We start from the raw sequence: 22388 nt of genomic DNA on the forward strand, positions 1-22388 counted from the left end.
ACATGACAAGTAACACAAACGTCATCAAGCTCAAGAGACTCTTTACCACACACACAGCATCTCGCAGAGAATCATGACAGACAACACTCCTAATTCATCTCCACTAAATTTTGAAACTTTGCACATACTTGAGCATATCACGAGAAGCTCCATAAACCTACAGTCAAATGGGGATTTACCTGGCGGAACGGGTGGTTCGCTCAGCTAAACATCTGCCATAACAGGGCCTGCTCTCATCAGCACAGTGACTCGTTTACAAGTGCACCAGGACCACGATTCCTACAGCTGAGGCTCTGCTGCAGCCGAAACTTGAAAAGAATGTGAATGATGCCCTTATGCAACGCTGATTGAGAAGCAAAATGCACTATGATCAAGGTGCTCACTGACTCAACCCTCCACCATCTGGTGAACTGAGTCAGGATTCAGACTGCAAGTGGCCATGGCACTTTGTGGGTAGCACACAACCATGCTCCGCAACCTAACAGTTACATCGTAGCCTCAGATCATGTCCATTACATACATAACCAACGTCACCAAACCACCCCACCACCGCCCCTACCCCTTTTGCAGCACAAGGCTATGCAGGGTGCAGCAAATAACGATGATATGGGACACTCTCAGTAATGAGTACTGCAGAATCCTATCTGACCGATCCTAACATCGGAAAAGCATTTTCAGGAAGAGAATCATCTGCTCTATCAAGGATCTTGTGGGTGGAATGTGCAGCACTGTATCTCTATTCGGAAGCACTATGTAAATGGCAAATAGGTATCATCAGCCAGGTCATCTTGGGGAAGGGGTTACATCTTGTCCCCAAGTAAATAGCCTGTAAGCGCTGAGATCCTTGATTGTCTGTGGCACCTGTGAATGCGTCAAGAATGTAAGAATTGTGACAGCTCCCTATGTACCTAGTACAGACATGCAGTATTTGCTTTCTATGATCATAAATTAGCTGGATATGCAGAGATTCAGAAATCCTTTTTGACTGATACTTCTCAGTTTATTGCTGCCAGGGAGTTGTTAAGGTGCCCTGCACTTGTGGGAAACTTGAGGTTGCTGCAAATCTGGCAGCTCTGGCAGCCTGACTGATAGCATCCTTGGAAACGTTCTCCTCATGTCTGTGTGGGTTTCCTCCGGGTGCTCCGGTTTTCTCCCACAGTCCTACAGACGTCCTGGTTAGGTGTATTGGCCATGCTAAATTCTCCCTCACTGTACCCTAATAGGCACCGGAGTGTGGCGACTAGGGCATTTTCACTGTAACTTCATTGCAGTGTTAATGTAAGCCGACTTGTGACACTAATAAACCCTTTAAAAAACTTTGAAACTTTAAAGGGCATCTGTCACCTCCCTATATTTTTGTGTATCGCTAACTGGGTGATAGTGGAAAGGTCCCCAGTACAGCCCTGGAAGGATCCACTGCAAAAAAGTTCAATGTGGCAGTCACTTCCATCACAGCCACTGGATGAATGCTCTCCAAGACCTAGTGACATTAGTTCTTCACAGAGACGGCAACAAATGTGAGATGCCAGATCACCAAAGACGTCTGCAGCATTGTCCTGCATTCATCTCCACATATACAAACATGTGTACAAACATGAATTAGGAACAGCAATAGGCCACTCAGCCGCTTGAGACTGCTCTATCTTTCAGTAAGATCATGGCTGATCGGATTATAACCTCAGCTCCACATTCCTGCCTACCCCGATAACCTTTCATCAGACCCCCCCCCCCACCCCCCATCCCCGTCTATTAAGAAGCTAGCTACCTCTGCCTTAAAAATATTCAAAGACTCTGCTTCTACTGCCTTTTGACAGAGTTCTAAAGATTCATGACCTTCTGAGAGACAAAATTGCTCCTCATCTCTGTCTTAAATGAGCGTTCCCTTATTTTTAAACAGTGTCCTCAAGTTCTAGATTCTTCCACAAGTGGAAACATCCTCTCGATATTGACCCTGTCAAAACCCTCAGAATCTTACATATTTCAATCAAGTCACCTTTTACTTTTCTAATCTCCAGTGATTACAAGCCTCGTAAGATAACCTTCATTCTAGTAAACCTTCTCTGAACTGCTTCCAACACATTTACATTCTTCCTTAAATAAAGAGACCGATATCATACTCAGTACTACAGATCTGGTCTCACCAATGCCCTTATAACTGAAGCATAACCTCCCTATTTTTGTATTCAATTCCCCTCACAAAAAACAATAATTCTATTAGCTTTCCTAATTACTTGCTGTACCTGCAGATCAGGCTTTTGCAATTCATGCACTCGGATACCTAGATCCTTCTGCACCGCAGAGCTCTGCAATCTCTCAACATTTAGATTTTTTAAAAAATGTATTTGTGAGACATGAGCGTCGTTGGCTGGCCAGCATTTACTGCCCTTGAGAAGGTGGCTGCCTTCTTGAATCACTGCAGTCCATGTACTGTGGGTTGATCCACAATGCCGTTAGGGAGGGAATTCCAGGATCTTGACCCAGTGACTGCGAAGGAATGGCGATATATTTCCAAGTCAGGATGGTGAGTTACTTGGAGGGGAACTTGCAGGTGGTGGTATTCCCATGTATCTCCTGCTCTTGTCCTTCTAGATGAAAGAGGTCGTGGGTTTGGAAGGTGCTGTCTAAGGATCTTTGGTGAATTGCTGCAGTGCATCTTGTAGATAGTACACACTGCTGCTACTGAGCGTCGGTGGTGGAGGGAGTGGATGTTTGTAGATGCCAATAGTTTGCACTATTAAGGACCTTCTGGCTGAACGTGCAGCATTGTATCTCTCCTCAGATGAGTGACAAACAGGCATTATTAGCCATGTCTAAGTGCTAAGCTGAGCTCCCTCAAATATCTTTGGCACTTGGGACTGACTCAAAATGTACAAATTGTGTGAGCTCCCTGGATGCCTAGCACAAACATACATGACCTGCTTCCTGTTATCACAAAATAGCTAGGCATTCAAATAATGAAATCCTTTTCTATTAATGAATCTCACAGGCTAATACCAACAGTTCTAGCAGCTTGGCTTGCTTCATTCATCCAGCACTGCACGTAATAGTATGCCTTATGGAGAAGGGGACACATCCCTTATGTATCTGTGTGCCGCTGATTATGAGATTCTGCAGAAGTCCCCAGTGGAGCCCTGAAAGGATCAGCAGGTAACAAAGATAGGTGGGGCGTTATCATTCAAAGCAACCAGCTATGGATGTTCTCCAAGTACTTGGGGTGTTGGTTCCTCACACGGAATATGTTAAACATGAGCTCCCACATCCCTAGACAAGCAAAAGTATCTGTGACACTTTCTTTCAATAGTCTCCATGTATGATATATGAATATATTAAGGACAAGAGGGTAACTAGGGAAAGAATAGGGCTCATTGGGGCCAAAATGGCAATCTGTGTGTGGAGCCAAAAGACGTATGTGAGGTTTTAAATTAGTTTTTGCATCTGCATTCACAAGGGAGAAGGACGATGTAGGGACAGAAATCAGGGTTGGGGATTGTGATATAATTGAAAAGATTAGCAATGGGAGAGAGGGGGTATTAGTGGTTTTAGTGGACTTAAAAGTGGATAAATCCCCAGGCCCAGGCGAGATGTGTTGTCAGGCAAAGGAGGAGATTGCGGGGGCTCTACTAATTTTCAAATCCTCTCTGGCCACAGGAGTGGTAGTCATGATGTGGAGATGCCGGCGTTGGACTGGGGTGAACACAGTAAGAAGTCTCACAACACCAGGTTAAAGTCCAACAGGTTTATTTGGTAGCAAATACCATAAGCTTTCGGAGCGCTGCTCCTTCGTCAGATGGAGTGGAAATGTGCTCTCAAACAGTGCACAGAGACACAGAAATCAAGTTACAGAATACTAATTAGAATGCGAATCCCTACAGCCAGCCAGGTCTTAAAGGTACAGACAATGTGGGTGGAGGGAGCATTAAACACAGGTTAAAGAGATGTGTATTGTCTCCAGACAGAACAGCTAGTGAGATTCTGCAAGTCCAGGGGGCAAGCTGTGGGGGTTACTGATAATGTGACATAAATCCAACATCCCGGTTTAGGCCGTCCTCATGTGTGCGGAACTTGGCTATCAGTTTCTGCTCAGCGACTCTGCGCTGTTTCCACTCCATCTGACGAAGGAGCAGCGCTCCGAAAGCTTATGGTATTTGCTACCAAATAAACCTGTTGGACTTTAACCTGGTGTTGTGAGACTTCTTACAGGAGTGGTGTCAGAGAACAGGAGGACAGCTAATGTGGTAACATTATTTAAGAAGGGAAGTAGGGAGAAAAAAACAGTTAATTGCAGGCCAATGAGTCTAACATCAATAGTAAGGAAATTATTGGAAAAAATTCTGAGGGACAGAATTATTTCCACTTGAAGAGGCAAGAATAGTCAGCATGGATTTGACAGGGGGAGATCCTATCTATAAATTTGATTGGATTATTCGAGGAGATGACTAAGTGTGGAAATTAGGGAAATGCAGTTGATGTAGTCTACATGGACTTCAGTAAGGCTTTTGACCACATGAGAGACTGGTCAAGAAGATAAGAATCCAACAGATCTAGGGCAATTTGGCAAGTTGGATCCAAAATTGGCTTAGTGTCACGAGGTAGAGGGTGATGGTTGAATGTTGTTTTTGTGACCTGAAACCTGTGTCCAGTGGTGTACCGCAGGAATCAGTGTTGGATTCCTTGCTGTTTGTAGTGTACATTAATGATCTAGACATGAAAGTAGGAGGTATGATCAGTAAGTCCGCAGATGACATGAAAATTGATGGTGGTGTGCTAAATAGTGAGGAGGAAAACTTTAAATTACAAGAAGATATGGACGGGCTGGTCAGATGAGCAGAGAGGTGGCAAATGGAATTTAACTCTATAAAGTGTGAGGTGATGCATTTTGGGGGGGGACTAACATGGCAAGGGACTACACAATGAATGGCGTGTCCAGAGGGATATTGTGGTGCATGTCCATAGGTCCCTGAAGGCAGCAGGACAGGTAAAAAAGGTGGTTAACGAGGTATATGAAATACTTGCCATTATTAACTAAGACACAGAAACATGGAAACATAGAAAATAGAAACAGGAGGAGGCCAATTCGGCCCTTCAAGGCTGCTCCGCCATTCATTATGATCATGGCTGATCAACCAACTCAATCCCGAAGGCTGATCCCACCTTCCCCCTTATCCTATAGGAACATAGAAATATGGAAACATAGAATATAAGAACAAGGAAGTTATGATAGAGGTGCATAAAACGTTCATTAGCTCATAATAGGGCTGTGTGCAGTTCTGGTTGCGACACTATAGGAAGGATGTGATTGCACTAGAGAGGGTGCAGAGGAGATTCACCGGGACGTTGTCTGGGTTGAGGCTTTCAGCTGTGAAGAGAGGCTGGAAAGGCTGGGGTTATTTTCCTTAGAGCAGAAAAAGCTGAGGGGAGACCTGATCAAGGTGTGCAAAATTATGAAGGAGATAGATAGGAAGGAACTTTTCCCTTTAGTAGAGGGATCAATAATCAAGTGGCATAGATTTACGGTAAGGGACTTTTTCCATTACGCCAAATATATTGCCCCCACCCGCCACGATTCTTGCCACTGGCAGGGGGATAAAAATTCTACTCTATAATTTTGGATGATAACCCTGAGGGGCAGCATGTAGAAGAGAAAAAGGAGGAACACAAGAGGTGTGTTAATAAGGAGAGAAGCCACTGCAAGTAATTCTCCAGCTACAAAATGTTAGATAAGAATGAAAGGAAACAAGTTCAATCTCATCAATACATTAGATACAATGGCAAGAATATCAAAACCAATAATAATATCTTGGATACAGCAATATTTTTCAAGCTATAATATTCATAAAAATATGTTATAAAATGACTGAATACTAGTGCTGGAATTGACTAGTTTCTATGTTTTCCATATAGAAAGTTACTGAAAATCATACATCTTCAATGTTCATAGTTATACATTTTCTGTAAAAGTAAATGAAAATTTTGAGTTGCTGGTCACATTGGTAAACAAAAAAATGTATCTCCATACCTCTGTACGATCTTCAGCAACGATAAATCAGTAATATAGATGCAGTTGCTCAGACTTAGTTCTCTGAGCTTTGAAGCTGAAGGTCCATCCATGAAGCTTCTTATACCTAGATCAGTGAGACTGCAACACAAAAAGTATTTATATTATTCATGTACATGTATATCTACTGTATTAGATATGCATCACCTCACATTCCTCCGCATTGAACTTCATCGGCCATCTCCACCAACTTGTCTATGTCATTTTTGAAATTCTACACTGTGCTCTTCACAGTTTACAATACTTCCAAGTTTTGTATCATTTGCAAATTTTGAACTGTCTCCTGCACACCATAACCTAGGTCATGAATACATATCAGGAAGCAAAAGTCCCAACACTAATTCCTGGGGGCCACCACTACAAAACCTTCCTCTAGCCCCAAAAATATCCATTGACCATTACGCTTTTGCTTCTTATTATTCAGCCAATTTTGCATTTAGTTCCTACTCTCCCATTATTCCACAAGCCATAACTTTTCTTAAGTCTATGTGATACTTTTGGAATGCCTTCCAAACGTCCATGTACACCACATCAACAGCATTACCCTCATCGATCCTTCTGTTATCTCCTCAAAACGCCAGCAAGTTAATTAAACATGATTTCCCCTTTAGAAATCCATACTGGTTCTTCCTAAATCAACCCCTCATTTTTCCATATGACTATTAATTCTATCCCAAATAAATGTTTCTTGAAGCTTGCCTACCACTGATGTTAACCTGACTGCCCTGTAATTGCTGGGTCTATCCTTACAACTTTTTCTGAACTGGAAGAATTGCAGAAGTGCCTCTGCAATTTCCATTCTCCCTTCCTTCAATATCCTTGGATGCATCTCATTTGGTCCCAGTGCCTTGTCAACTTTAAGTACCGACAGTCTGAACATTTCTTCTTTATCAATTTTGAACCTTTCTAGGGACAGTTTCCTCATCTAATTAAGCGGTTATTGGATAGGCACATGGAGCACACCAGGATGATAGGGAGTGGGATAGCTTGATCTTGGTTTCAGATAAAGCTCGGCACAACATCGTGGGCCGAAGGGCCTGTTCTGTGCTGTACTGTTCTATGTTCTATCTGTCATTATGTCCTGGGTAACGTCTTCTCCTTGATAAAGACAGATACGCCATATTGTAATGTTGTATTTAATCTATACTGCCACATTCTTTTTATAATTTCTGAATATTTGACAACCAAGAATATTAATCATTTCTGACTTTGTTTGTGTTATGTATCAGTTATAATCCCATAATAATCCCATGTAGCAGCTTGTGCCTACAGCTCACATGTTACTGATTATACTATGGACATCTACATCATACAATTTATTAACACTTTCATCATTTTTGTTGTTTTTCTCAATATGGACCCTGAAAATTTTACTTCTGTCTATACTTCTCTGCCCTCTATCTTATAGCAACAGGAAGACAGTGTAGGTAAATGTGTGGCTGGGCAAAGCAGAATGAAGAGTTTCATGTTCTTGGGGCATTGGGACAGGTTGTGCTGGGGAAGGGGTAACATACAAAATAGACAAGGATGAAAATTCTTGCTGAGAGGTTAACTGATACAGTTGAAAAGGCTTTAAACTAACTTGGCTGCGGTAGCGTGGGGGGAAACCAAAATGGAGTGGAGTGGCAATGAGTTTTAAATCATTTTAAATCAACCTGAGAGGGCAGATGGGATTTGCTTTTACTAATCCAGCCATTAACTCTGCAGTCAACCTTATGTCGGCCATCAACTCCTGGGGATTTCTTGGCTTTTAGTCCCATTATCTGATTGCTTAATAAAAGAGCCATACTGATGGTTTCGCCAAGTTGGTAATGAATGCTGTGCGTCATGAATTTATGATCATAAACTTTTATAGAACCTTAGTGCAGTCTGTTAATTCATTCTGCCTCCATCCATGCATTACGTATAGCTGTTGTGATAGTAGGAGATTCCTTTCAACCTCTGAGGACATCTGCTCTTTCCTGCATCTCCTTCAAAAGCATTTCTAGGTAGATGCCTTCAAGTTTTACAGTTCTCTCCTGAATGACTTTTGAAATATCTATACACCATGGAATTCCCCTTTAAATGAAAACAGCTTTCAAAAGTTCCAACTGTGCTGGATATACAGTCTTGTAACCAACAAGCTTGATTCCTCATCTGTCTAAACCTTCAATGGGAATGCAAGGTCAACAGTCCAAGGAAAAATGCAAGCAGCAACCTCATAGTTAAGAATGCACTGGCACTGGAAATTTTAACCTTTGAAATATTAGTAGGTGCTTATGATTCTTGCGCTTTAACACAACAACTGTGATTAAAAATTCATTTTTATGGATAGAAGGACCAAATTTAACAAGTTATTGATAAGACATAAATAAAATATTATTTTACCTTATACAGTCTGAAAGATTTAACACACTGACATTTTTCAGTATCGATAAGCATTTCAGGCCATTATCTGTAATCCTCGGGCAGTCGGACACATAGATGTGATTCAAGTTTGGGCACGATTTGCTAATGACTTTAAAAGATGCATCACTAATATGCTGATTACCTACAGTAGCAAAACAGCAGAGTTAAATTCCAAGATACACATTTTCTGATAGCTAAAGGAACAATTAGTATGGTATTTTAATGCATGTAAGAAATTTCTCAAACCTTCAATTTTAACCTTGACAATCCTCCTCCCTTGGACAAGAGTTTTAATAGCTGCATCAGAGATGTGAGGAGAGGCAAGAAGCGAAATTGTCGTGAGGTTGTGATAGTAAGTAACCATGGCCTTTAAGAAAACATAATAAAAGTTAGTCAGCACTGTTTTGGGTTTCTAAATGGAAAAACGAAAAATACTTGATTTGAACAGGTGGTGTAAAAAATGTAGCATTTGGAATTTTTTACTTCTAAATCTTTCTAGGTATTATCTCTTTCTCTCAAACTTTGCTTTCTTAAATAGTGCTTCTATTGCTCAGAGTAGATTAATAAGATCATGGCTGATCTTTTTGTGGACTCAGCTCCACTTACCTGCCCGCTCACCATAACCCTTAATTTCTTTACTGTTCAAATATCTATCTACCTTTGCCTTAAAAACATTCAATGAGGTAGCCTCAATTGCTTCAGTGGGCAGGGAATTCCACAGATTCACAACCCTTAGGGTGAAGAATGTTCCTCCTCAACTCAGTCCTAAATCTGCTCCCCCTTATTTTGAGGCTATGCCCCCTATTCTCGTTTCACCCACCAGTGGAAACAACCTCCCTGCTTCTATCTTATCTATTCCCTTTATAATTTTATATGTTTCTATAAGATCCCCCCTCATTCTTCTAAATTCCAAATTTTAAATTCTAAATTTTAATATTTATATTAGATAAAGGCTCAGAATTCTTTCCCTCAGAGCATAGCAGTTCATACGAAGCCTCCAGTTGCCTCCTCAGAATGAAGAAGGTGATAAGAACATTAAAACATAAGAAATAGGAGCAGGAGTAGGCCATCTAGCCCCTCGAGCCTGCCCCGCCATTCAATAAGATCATGGCTGATCTGAAATGGATCAGTTCCACTTACCCGCCTGATCCCTATAACCCCTAATTCCCTTACCGATCAGGAATCCATCTATCCGTGATTTAAACATATTCAACAAGGTAGCCTCCACCACTTCAGTGGGCAGAGAATTCCAGAGATTCACCACCCTCTGAGAGAAGAAGTTCCTCCTCAACTCTGTCCTCAACTGACCCCCCTTTATTTTTGAGGCTGTGCCCTCTAGTTCTAGCTTCCTTTCTAAGTGGAAAGAATCTCTCCATCTCTACCCTATCCAGCCCCTTCATTATCTTATAGGTCTCTATAAGATCCCCCCTCAGCCTTCTAAATTCCAACGAATACAAACCCAATCTGCTCAGTCTCTCCTCATAATCAACACCCCTCATCTCTGGTATCAACCTGGTGAACCTTCTCTGCACTCCCTCCAAGGCCAATATATCCTTCCGCAAATAAGGGGACCAATACTGCACACAGTATTCCAGCTGCGGCCTCACCAATGCCCTGTACAGATGCAGCAAGACATCTCTGCTCTTATATTCTATCCCCCTTGCGATATAGGCCAACATCCCATTTGCCTTCTTGATCACCTGTTGCACCTGCAGACTGGGTTTTTACGTCTCAGGCACAAGGACTCCCAGGTCCCTCTGCACAGCAGCATGTTGTAATTTCTTTCCATTTAGATAATAATCCAATTTGCTATTATTTCTTCCAAAGTGAATAACCTCGCATTTGTTAACGTTATACTCCATCTGCCAGATCCTCGCCCACTCACTCAGCCTGTCCAAATCTCTCTGCAGACCTTCTACGCCCTCCACACGATTCACTTGTCCACTTATCTTTGTGTCGTCTGCAAACTTTGTTACCCCACACTCAGTGCAGATACATTGATGCCAAGAAACATGCTGTGAAAGAAGGTCCACTTCAGTCTCAATACTCTTTTGTAGAATGTGACCACTTGTACTTATCCTCGAGCTGCACTTTTAAAAGCTCTAGAACAGATGAGGGAAAGATGCAGAAAGCACTAGTACAGATGAGGGAAAAGCACATTTAAACATCTTGGGGAAGCATAGTGTTAGGAAAGAGTAGACTGGCTTTTGATCACTTTGGACTTTGTTTGGAACTGAATGTGCACTTATGCTGTGCTAATTGTTATTTATGGAAGCTAAAATCATATAAATTATAGTTTACTAATTTGTGACTGACCTAATTGAGCGATGATTGCTTGTATGATCAAATAGGGACAAAGACGATTAAGGCATTGGTCACATCCTCAAAGATGGGGCATACATGACAACTCTTGCAGAGACATATGCCCTGTTGTAGTTCTCCTCTGCTGTTGTTTGGCAGCTCTTAGTGAGGTCATTATTCATGTGTACATGGTGGGCCTTTACAACCAAAAACAGATGCTGACATGATTTTCTTCTGTGAAATGATTCAGGGAGCTCAAATTTCAAAGCATGAATTCATTGTGACACAATGAGCTAATTTTTAACCAGTCACCAGATAGATGGAACAGAGGGAGGATGGGGTGCCTGGCACAATAATGAGCTGTGTGGAGAAGTCCCCAGCGATGGGCAGGGAAGGAACAGAGTGCAGATCAACTTCCCTCTCCAAGAAGATGGGCAGCTGATTTGTACAATTAAGGCCCCAAATTGGGACTGTTAAGTGGTGCTGCTGGCATTTGCTGCTGGTGGGGCAGACCCCATTGTGTTGGGAGGCTGCCAGCTTTATGAAATCAGCCTCACTGCGGCTGCCCAGGGGGCTTTTAGGAGGCCGCAGACATGAAACGCAGCCCTCACTGTTCCAATGATTTCCTGGAGGGGTTTCCCTTTCAGTTGGCTGGCATTCTGCTTTCAGCCATCAAAATGTTTAAATCTTATCTCTCTAAGGTCTCTCAGCTACATCAGCAACACCCACTCTCCCAGTGGGGCTGCGGAGGCTTCAGAGCTACTAGCCCCCTGGGCCAGCAGCATCAAGAATCCTTAATTGGATTGGCAGCCCTGATGCAATAATTGGGAGGCCAACTCTGGTTAAACAGCCAAGTATGGGTTTTGGGACCCCAACATTGGAAAGAAATAGGAATCCCATACACCCATATATCAGCTCGACATATTTCATACTGCTTGTAGGATCCTCTGCATGTTGTCAAACATAATCTTCAATCAAAAAATAGAACCTCTTCCTGTTGGGCAGATTGAGGGAATTTCTGTTGGAGTCAGAAAATGATCTGTACCATTGATTGTATTTTAGATCTTGATAGAATCAGCAACTAAATCTGGATGATCCTATGATACCAAAAGGTGGGAGGTCCCTTTGAAAAAGCTCCAGTCATATGATGAATGCTTGCTTGTACTACATGCTGGCTGTTGTTGGGTAGCATGTCCACAGCTGCCTAAAAAGTGCCTGTAAAATTAAAATGTACTGTGGTTTTCACATTTATAGCCACAAAGAGAGCAATGTAGGCATACGATTGCTCATCATATGACCTCTGTTGTTGGTATATTCAGTGATTGGGTAACCTCTTGTGGGATAATAATCCCTAAATGCTATTTGACAGCTCCACCTTATGCTGCATTTGCTCCTCCACAATTATGGCAACAAGGGTAATGTTACAGCACATGCCCCCTGAGAGCCTGTCGATTGGGAATTGTGGGGAAATTACCTAATAATATCTTGGGTCTGTGTAGGCAGAATGCCAAAAAAGCTACTGCAGGAAGTAATTCTTAAGTGCAAAAATCATCATGCTGCATTCTTAAACCAATAATTTCTGCTTGTTTCAGCTATCTGGCAACAGCTGCACCGCATAACTCTCAGTCCAATATACCCTGAGTGCATAGAGAGTGTAAAAGGGGAGAAATCAGAGCAATAGCTCCACTTGCTCTCATAATTTATAATTTTGGTCAGGAGGACAGGAAATAAATTGATTTGGGGGTAAAAAAGCAGCAGAATTATTTTCCATTTTAATTTGCCTCAGAAATTATTTGAAATTACTACAAAACAATGAAACTTTCAGGAATCGGTGACTAACTGCTGAAGTAAAGGAACCCATAAAAAGCTGAAGCAAGAAAGAACTGTTTTATTTTTGCCACACTTAATGGTCTCCTGACACAACATTTTCAGGATTCTTACAACTCAGAATCAATTATAGCCTAGTAACCGACAACTTATTTTCTAAATCTGGCCCTCAAGCAGTGCCTATTAGAGGCACCAGAATAAGCTATAGGAAACTCAATGGTGATAGCAAATACCATTGAGAAAGAATAATAAAACATAAATTTAAGTGGAATTTTCCAGACATAACCCCTACCGTAATGATAGGACCATTTGTAGGTCAGAAGCCAACGCTCTTTCACTAATGAGGCAGGATGTGTGAGATGACACTCCTAAACAAACAATGAAGGATCTCAATTCAAAGGGGCCCTGGCAAAGCTCATCATAGTAAGAAGTCTCATGACACCAGGTTAAAGTCCAACAGGTTTATTTGGCAGCACGAGCTTTCGGATCCTTGCTCCTTCTTCAGGACATTACAGTCACATTAGAGTGGCACGGTGGCACTGTGGTTAGCACTGCTGCCTCACAGCGCTAGGGGCCCGGGTTCAACTCCTCGGATCACTGCCTGTGTGGAGTTTGCACGTTCTCCCCTTGTCTGTGTGGGTTTCCTCTGGGTGCTTCGGTTTCCTCCCACAGTCCAAAGATGTGCGGGTTATGTTGATTGACCATGCTAAATTGACCCTAGTGTCAGGGGGATTAGCAGGGCAAATATGTGGAGTAATGCCTGGGTGGGATTGTGGTCGGTGCAGACTCAATGGGCCGAATGGCCTCCTTCTGCACTGTAAAGATTCTATTCTATGGATTCTACGAACCCTGGAATGGTTTTCAGTAAGTGCAATTTTTTCACAATGTAGAGTATCCGTGACCCTGAGGTGACATCAGAATGTTTTAACTTTCCTAACCCCACTACTATGCCTTGGTACAGCCCTGACATCTGCAGCAGAGGCAGCCTGCAGTCTGCTACACCCTGATACCTGTGATGGCTTGAAAAATGTCCTTTGGTGGCTCAAGCCTTGGAGGGGCGTGGCCTCAAAAGGGTCTCCAGCTCAGGAGCAGAAACACCCTATGTGGCTTGTGCTACTGGAGTTGATGCAGACATAGGCGGAGGAAGCTATGAGCAGCTGCACACCCTTGGAGTGTCCTGAGTGGAGGCCCCTAGGATGTCCAGCTGACACTCATACACCCTGAAGGTAACAGAGCAACCCACCATGACTTCTGGAGTAGATGGGTCACCTGGAGGCAGGTCAAGGTGGTGGTCCCCATGTGGCCCACATCCCGATGGTGCTCACCAGAGTGTGCAGCCATGGAGTGCAGGGCTATGTGCAAATCCAACAGAAGCTGCTGTGGACTAAGGTCTCTGTTCTGCTTGCCAGCCTTCCCATGGTGGCCTTGAGACGCTCGTATGTTGAAGCCATGAAATTAGACAGAACGCAAAGGCACTCCTCCATCGTGCGCTCTGCTCTAATGAGTGACAGTCAAAGCTCTGTCCGAGTTCCGCTGCCTCCTTTTGCATCTCCAACAGTGAGCTGGCAGCCACTTCAAGAAGTTCATCATCTGACTAGGCCTGAGCAGGTGGCTGACCTCCAGCAGCCCTCCTAGTGCTGGAGACCTGGGCTGACTCTGCCTCCTTCTGCTGCAAGGAAATATCTGTGGGGTTACACTCCAGAAAGTGACCCTGAGTTTAACCTTGAACCACGCCCCACCAAGTTATGTGTCTCTGTGCTCATGGAGGGTGCAAGTGAGCTCTGTGACAGTTCTTCCTGAGCCGCCTCTTTCTCAGATGTGCTTCAGGGGCTCAGAGAGTTGCTGGGCTGACTCGCTGGCCATAGTCTATTGGTACTTGCAAAAGACGAAAGGACAGTTTCAGTCGATGAACTGAAGCAATTCAGAGTACGTTGCACTCACTTTGAATTTCAGGATTAAGTGACATGATAGAACTGAGGTCCATACTAGTTTGTTGTAATAGGCCAAGCTCTGCATCACCTCAGGAGCAATCCTGGTCACCAGCAAGCTCTGTAACAGCCTCCTCAAACTCAGTGAGGCCTTTGATTTCTGTCCCTCCACAGTCTGGGCTGTGCAGGTTTGGCCTGTGTGAGGATAAAAGAAAGAAGTGTGGGCCGGAATTCTCTGGCCATTCACGCTGGCAGGGTACTCCAGTCCCGCCAGCTGCGCACTCCCGCCCACAGGTTTCTTGTCGGCGTGGGGTAACATCAATGGGAATTCCCATTGGCAGCAGTGGGACCAGAGTATCCCGCTGCTAGCAAACAACATGCCACCTCCCGCCAACAGGAAACACATGGCTGGGAGGCCGGAGAATCACACCCATGATGAGAGGGAATGGAGTAGAGATTTAAAAAATGTAAAATATATGTTCCCTATAGAGTGCCCTACTCAGAAAGGACAGTGATTGGAGTTGGACAACAAGACAGATGAGATGGTGATGTTGTGCAAGTCTTGTTGAGAGAGTTGAGTGTTGACATGTTCCCCCCTGCTAATGGATGTGAGATCCGTGGAGACAGTAGCCATTTGAGCGCATGATAGCATGCTAAGAGTTTGATAGTGAAGGGATCACTTATTGCGGAAATATGAAAGTATGTTTTAAAATTTATAATAACCATTTGTAAATAATGAACTGTTAGTGATAGGTCAGGTACAGCAACAATATCTTTTCATAAATACATAATATAGAAATTTGTCCTTACTGAATCCATTTTCTGGGATGAATAAAGGACCAATTTTTTAATGTCATGCCCCACACCCCAAGGACACCTATAAGATACCAAATGCCAATGTGTGGACCCTGCATTTGCTCATGAGGGACTCAGCACATGTTTAAGGGTTCTTTCTTGAACCCAAAGAGAGAAAACACTGGAAAATCTCAGCAGGTCTGGCTGCATCTGTAAGGAGAGAAAAGAGCTGACGTTTCTAGTCCAGATGACCCTTTGCCAAAGCTAAAAGGCATAGAAAGTGGGAGATATTTATACTTCAGGGGGAGGGAATAAAAGGTGAGTCATAGCAATAGAAACCAAAGGAAAAGACTGCTAATAGCTGTCCACAGAAAGAATAAAGGGTGTGAATGGCCAAATGGCAGAGAAGCTGAGACATACGGAAATCCTGACAGAGAGAAGAGCAGTACTTCTTCAGGGTAGGCATTCCTAGAAGTGATGTGGCAGTGAGTTAAACACTGGATAAAAACAAATTACTGCAGATGCTGGAATCTGAAACCAAAAGAGAAAACGCTGGAAAATCTCAGCCCAATTTTCTTTCTTGAAATTGGGTTGCCTTGAGCATAGCAAGCACCTAGTCTGCATCATCAGTTCATCCAAGAACAGATTTGGTCTATGGCGCCACTACCAAAGGTATGAACAAAGAGCAAAGAAAAGTACAGCACAGGTACAGGCCCTTTGGCCCTCCAAGGCTATGCCAATCATGATGCCCTAAAAACTAAAAAGGATCTTCTGCCCTCACTCTGTCCGCATCTCTCTATTCGCTCCCTATTCATCCAGATGCCTCTTAGATGTTGCTAATGTGCCTGCTTCCATCACCTCCTCTGGCAGCACATTCCAGGCACCGACCACTCTCTGTGTGAAAAACTTCCCCCGCACATCTTCCTTAAACTTCCCCCACTCATCTTGAATCTGTACCTCCTTGTAATTGACATTTCCACCCTGGTAAAAAGCCTCTCATAATTTTGTACACATCTCTCATGTCTCCGCTCAGCCTCCATCTTTCCAGTGAAAACAATCCTAGTTTATTCAACCTCTTGTCATAGTCAACACCTTCGAGACCAGGCAACACCCTGGTGAACCTTCTTTGTACTCTCTCCTAAGCTTCCATGTCCTTCTGGTAGTGTGGTGACCAGAACTGCACACAATATTCCAAATATGGCCTAACCAAGGTTTTAAATAGCTGCGACATGATTTCCCAACTCTTGTACTCAATGCCCCAGCCGATGAAGGCAAGCACGCCATATGCCTTCTTAATCATCTTGTTACCACTTATAGGGAACTGTGGACCTGCACGCCCAGATCCATCTGTGTGTTAATGTTCCTAAAAGTTCTGCCATTTACAGTGTAATTCACACCTAAATTTGATCTCCAAAATGCATCACCTTGCATTTGTCCGGATTGAACTCCATCTGCCATTTCTGTATCCAAGTCTCCAATCTATCTGTAATTCCTGTATCTTCTGACAATCCTGGCATTATCAGCAATCCATCAATCTTCATGTCATCCGTAAACTTACTAATCAGATGACCCACATTTTCCTCCAGATCATTTTTATATACTACAAACGACAGACGTCCCAGCACTGATCCCTGCAAAACTAACTACAGATCTCCATTCTGAAAATCACCCTTCCACCGCTACTCTCTGTTTTCTATGACCAAGTCAGTTCTGTATCCATCTAGCCAACCCACCATGAATCCCATTTGATTTTTATTTTTGTACAAGTCTGTCATATGGGACCTTGTTAAATGCCTTACTGAAGTCCATATAAACTATATCCACAGCCCTTCCTTCATCACTTTGTCACCTATTCAAAAACCTCAATCAAGTTGGTGAGACATGACCTTCCCCATACAAAACCATGTTGCCTGTCACTAACTAGTCCATTTTCTTCCAAATGTGCATATATCCTGTCCCTCAGTATCTTCTCCAGAAGCTTCCCCACCACTGAAGTCTGGCCACAGAAGCTTCCCCACCACTGGCCTATAATTTCTTGGATTATCCCTGCTTCTTTCTTAAACAAGAGAACAACATTAGCTATTCTCCAGTCTTCTAGAAGCTCACCTGTGGTCAAAGACGATGTGAAGATATCCATTAAGGCCCCAGCTATTTTTCGCTTTGCCTCCCACAGTAACTGGGGATAGATCCCATTCGGCCCTGAGGACTTGTCTACCTTAATGCAATTTAGGATACCCAACACTTCCTCCTTCAATATATTGACATTCTCTAGAGCATTCACACACCTATCCCTGACCTCAACACCCGTCATGTTCTTCTCCTTGGTGAACCAATATAAAGTGCTCATTAAGGATCTTACCCACTTCCTGTGTCTCCACGCATAATTTCTCTCCATTATCCTTTAGTAGGCCTACTCTTTCTCTTGCCACCTTCTTGCTTCAACTATGTGCATAAAAAGCATTAGGATTCTCCTTGACCCTGTTTGCTAAAGACATTTCAAGGCCCCTTTTAGCCCTCCTAATTCCATGTTTAAGTTCTTTCCTACTTTCACTATACTCCTCAAGGGCTTCGTCAGTTTTTAGATGCCTAGACCTATCATATGCTTCCTTTTTCCTTTTGACTAAGCTTCCCTTGTCATCCACGGTTCCCGAATCTTGCCATTTCTATCCTTTATTTTTGTGGGGACATGCCTGTCCTGCACTTCAATCAACTTGCCTTTAAAAGCCTCCCACATGTCAGATGTGGACTTGCCCTCAAATTGCCACTCCTGATCCACATTCCCCAGTTCCTGTCTAATTTGGATGTAATTGGTCTTTGCCTAATTAAGCACCCTCACCCAAGGGCCACTCTTGTCTTTATCCATAACTATCTGAAATCTTATGGATTATGGTCACTGAGCCCAAAATGCTTCCCTCTGAAACATCGATCATGTAGCTTGGCTCATTCCCTAATACCAAGTCTAGTATGGCTCCCTCCCTGGTTGGAGTGTCAAAAAGCTCTCGTGGACACATCTAACAAATTATAGGTTTCGTCTTTCAAAACCCTTCAAATGAAGCAAGGATGAGCAGGACTACTCCTTGTGGCTGTATGCACTCCAAAGAGCTCTTCTATCCCAAATCCACCTTATTTTCAATCTCCCAGTACTTACCTGAGGGTTACTGTAGCAAGGCAGCAAGCCCAAATTAGTTCAGTTGATATGGGCATGATGGTCAGTAGCAATTTGCACTAATCGTTCAACTGTGGCTTAAATTTAATCATACCCCATCAAATGTATGATTAAATTTGAAATTAGAAGCCAGAGGAAAAACAACATTGCACCAACACAATTCTATCAAACGAATCAGATATTCATGCAGTGAGCCTGGTTTTCTGTAATGATGCTCTGTCAAAAGTTGAGTATTCAATGCAATCAATTTGTGGACAGAAATTTTACACTCCCCCACCCGAAGTCCCCCTTGCCCCAGTTAAGGCCTTTACCCGCCCTACCTCAATTTTTGGGCTAGCGGGCAGATGACAATTTAGAGTGGAAAGGCTGGAAGAAAACAAGGTCTGATCTCAGGTAGGATGGGATAGGCTCCATCAGAAGGCTCTTTCTAACTGGAGGGCATGCTTCCCTTAAGGCCTGGTGATCTGCAGATCTCCCATCTTCCAATGCCTATTCCCGAGATCCCAATTGCCCTTCTCACCAGGCCTTGCTGACTCTCCCCACCCTGGGACCCTTGGCACTTGCCTATCCTCCAGTTCCAGGAACTTAGTTCCAGGCAGCTCCCTGCAATGTCCTTTCTAACCACTGCAGTGTTGTGACTGGGGAACTGCCAGGCAATCAGATTTCTGTCCTCACTTGGGACTTCCTCCCGAGTGAGGACAGAAATACCACTTTATGCCAATCAATGCTCATTAGGTTGTAATATGGCTGGGGCAAGCATCATCCCAAGAATTCAAGCCTGTAAGGTTTTGTACAATGGGTTAAGTGGAGGACCTAAATTAGAGATATTGGTTGCATATTTCTCATTGGACAACAACATAGGTAACTAAAGGGATTGATAGTCCCACATGCTTAACATTTAATCCTCATAAACAGAATTATAGCAAAATCTAACCTGCTACAGAATCCTGTGATAAGGATGAATAAGGCAGTCTAAGCAAAAACAAGTATTAATAGCTAACTTGGGAAGCAAAAATGTTTTGTTTGCCTAGTTCATGTGAACAAGTTCGCTGTGTGAAAAAGGGAAACAATGAAAGTGAAGAATAGCTTAGAAAAGCACTGTGACAAAAAAAATTCTAGCAGCGGATATCAATCATGAACACATAAAAATGCTAGTGGTGGGGACTGGTGCCAGCCCTATGTGCCCACGGTTTTTTACAAAAGAAAGAGGGAGAGACACAAATTTTCAAAGTTCATTCACTTGATGCAACAGGTGAAATAATTTGGAACAACTCTTCTTAAGCATACAAATAAAAACTTCAAATTGAAAGAAAAAAACTTGGTGAAAATAATTAGCCATTAAATTACTGTTAATAGTGTATGATCGATTTAATAACATTCCACTTACTGTGATGCAGCTGTTTGTAAGAGTTGCCATGTCATTGATTAGTAGGTGCTGGATTTCATTGCAGCCAACTCCAAAGGACTTAAAGCCTCTCACTGAGATCTAAAAAAAACATAAGAAACATAGCCTTGATTAAACCATGAACACATTTGATCTGTTTATAGCAGATGGAGTAACACCATGATTTTATAGAATAAACCAGGAGTGTCAACCTTTTCACCCGAGGGGCCACATTTCAATTTTGTCTCACTCATGAGCAAATTACAGAAAGGTAAGGTATTAGAATTGTTAATCAAAATAACAAATTGTACATTGTTATGAACAAGACGAGAGATGAAATCGCTGGGCCTCTGACGCAAATCTTTGTCTCGTCACTGGACGCAGGTGAGGTCCCAGAGGATTGGAGGATAGCTAATGTGGTCCCGTTATTTAAGAAGGGTAGGAAGGATAACCCGGGTAATTATAGGCCGGTGAGCTTGACGTCCGTGGTGGGGAAGTTGTTGGAGAAGATTCTTAGAAATCATAGAATAGAAACCCTACAGTGCAGAAGGAGGCCATTCGGCCCATCGAGTCTGCACCGACCACAATCCCACCCAGGCCCTACCCCCACATATTTACCCACTAATCCCTCTAACCTACGCATCTCAGGGGCAATTTTAACCTGGCCAATCAACCTAACCCGCACATCTTTGGACTGTGGGAGGAAACCGGAGCACCCGGAGGAAACCCACGCAAACACGAGGAGAATGTGCAAACTCCACACAGACAGTGACCCGAGCCGGGAATCGAACCCGGGACCCTGGAGCTGTGAAGCAGCAGTGCTAACCACTGTGCTACCGTGCCGCCCGGTAGATAGGATGTATGCGCATTTAGAAAGGAATAAACTCATTAACGATAGTCAGCATGGTTTTGTGAGAGGGAGGTCATGCCTCACTAACCTGGTGGAGTTTTTTGAAGAAGTGACCAGAATGGTTGACGAGGGAAGGGCCGTGGATGTCGTCTATATGGACTTTAGTAAAGTGTTTGACAAAGTCCCTCATGGTAGGCTGGTGAAAAAGGTTGGATCTCATGGGATAAAGGGGGAGGTGGCTAGATGGGTGGAGAACTGGCTTGGTCACAGAAGACAGAGGGTGGTAGTGGAAGGGTCTTTTTCCGGCTGGAGGCCTGTGACTAGTGGTGTTCCGCAGGGCTCTGTGTTGGGACCTCTGCTGTTTGTGATTTATATAAATGATCTGTAAGAAGGTGTAACTGGGGTGATCAGTAAGTTTGCGGACGACACAAAATTGGCAGGACTTGCAGATAGTGAGGAGCATTGTCAGAAGCTACAGAAGGATATAGATAGGCTGGAAATTTGGGCAAAGAAATGGCAGATGGAGTTCAATCCTGATAAATGCGAAGTGATGCATTTTGGTAGAAATGATGTGGGGAGGAGCTATACGATAAATGGCAGAACCATAAAGGGTGTCGATACGCAGAGGGACCTGGGTGTGCAAGTCCACAGATCCTTGAAGGTGACGTCACAGGTGGAGAAGGTGGTGAAGAAGGCATATGGCATGCTTGCCTTTATAGGACGGGGCATAGAGTATAAAAGTTGGGGTCTGATGTTGCAGATGTATAGAACGTTGGTTCGGCCGCATTTGGAATACTGCGTCCAGTTCTGGTCGCCACACTACCAGAAGGACGTGGCGGCTTTGGAGAGAGTACAGAGGAGGTTTACCAGGATGTTGCCTGGTATGGAGGGGCTTAGTTATGAGGAGAGATTGGGTAGACTGGGGTTGTTCTCCCTGGAAAGACGGAGGATGAGGGGAGTCTTAATAGAGGTGTATAAAATTATGAAAGGCATAGATAGGGTGAACGGTGGGAAGCTTTTCCCCAGGTCGGTGGTGACGTTCACGAGGGGTCATAGGTTCAAGGTGAAGGGGGGGAGGTTTAACACAGATATCAGAAGGACATATTTTACACAGAGGGTGGTGGGGGCCTGGAATGCGCTGCCAGGCAAGGTGGTGGAGGCGGACACACTTGAACGTTTAAGACTTATCTAGACAGCCATATGAAAGGAGTGGGAATGGAGGGATACAAAAGAATGGTCTAGTTTGGACCAGGGAGCGACACGGGCTTGGAGGGCTGAAGGGCCTGTTCCTGTGCTGTATTGTTCTTTGTTCTTTGTTCTTATGAGTTGGAATTAAATGTTGGTGCAAAAATGATGATTGAACAATGGGCTACCTTCAAAAAAAAATATTGCAAAGTCAAGATATATTCCCTTGAAGGGGGAATGTGGGACAATCGAGAGCACCTTGGATGATGACAGACATAGAGGTGAAAATGAAAAGAAAAAAGTGCATGTACAACAGATGTCATGTAGAATAACAATAGAGAATTAGGCTGAATACAGAAGGACCAGAGGGGAAGTGAAGAAAACTAATCAGAAGAGCAAGGAGTGAGCATGAAAAGAGATTGGCAGCTAATATAAAAAGAATCACAATGTCTTTGATAAGCAAATAAAGAATAAAAGAGTGGTAAAAGAAAAAGGAGGGCCCACTACAG

The 22388-nt window shown here is 43.4% G+C and overlaps 1 protein-coding gene across 1 annotated transcript in view; it reads right to left on the minus strand.

Moving 5' to 3' along the window:
- Positions 1–22388, minus strand: part of fbxl13 (F-box and leucine-rich repeat protein 13) — a 134237-nt gene that overhangs the window by 55473 nt on the left and 56376 nt on the right. Inside the window, exons 5-8 of the mRNA XM_078234620.1 lie at positions 19848–19946; positions 8690–8810; positions 8423–8585; positions 6017–6136 (exon numbers count right to left, since the gene is read on the minus strand). Coding sequence (XP_078090746.1) covers positions 6017–6136; positions 8423–8585; positions 8690–8810; positions 19848–19946 — 503 coding nt within the window. The remainder of the gene's footprint in view (positions 1–6016; positions 6137–8422; positions 8586–8689; positions 8811–19847; positions 19947–22388) is intronic.

This window comes from Mustelus asterias, chromosome 19 (genome assembly GCF_964213995.1).
Source record: "Mustelus asterias chromosome 19, sMusAst1.hap1.1, whole genome shotgun sequence".
Taxonomy (NCBI): domain Eukaryota; kingdom Metazoa; phylum Chordata; class Chondrichthyes; order Carcharhiniformes; family Triakidae; genus Mustelus; species Mustelus asterias.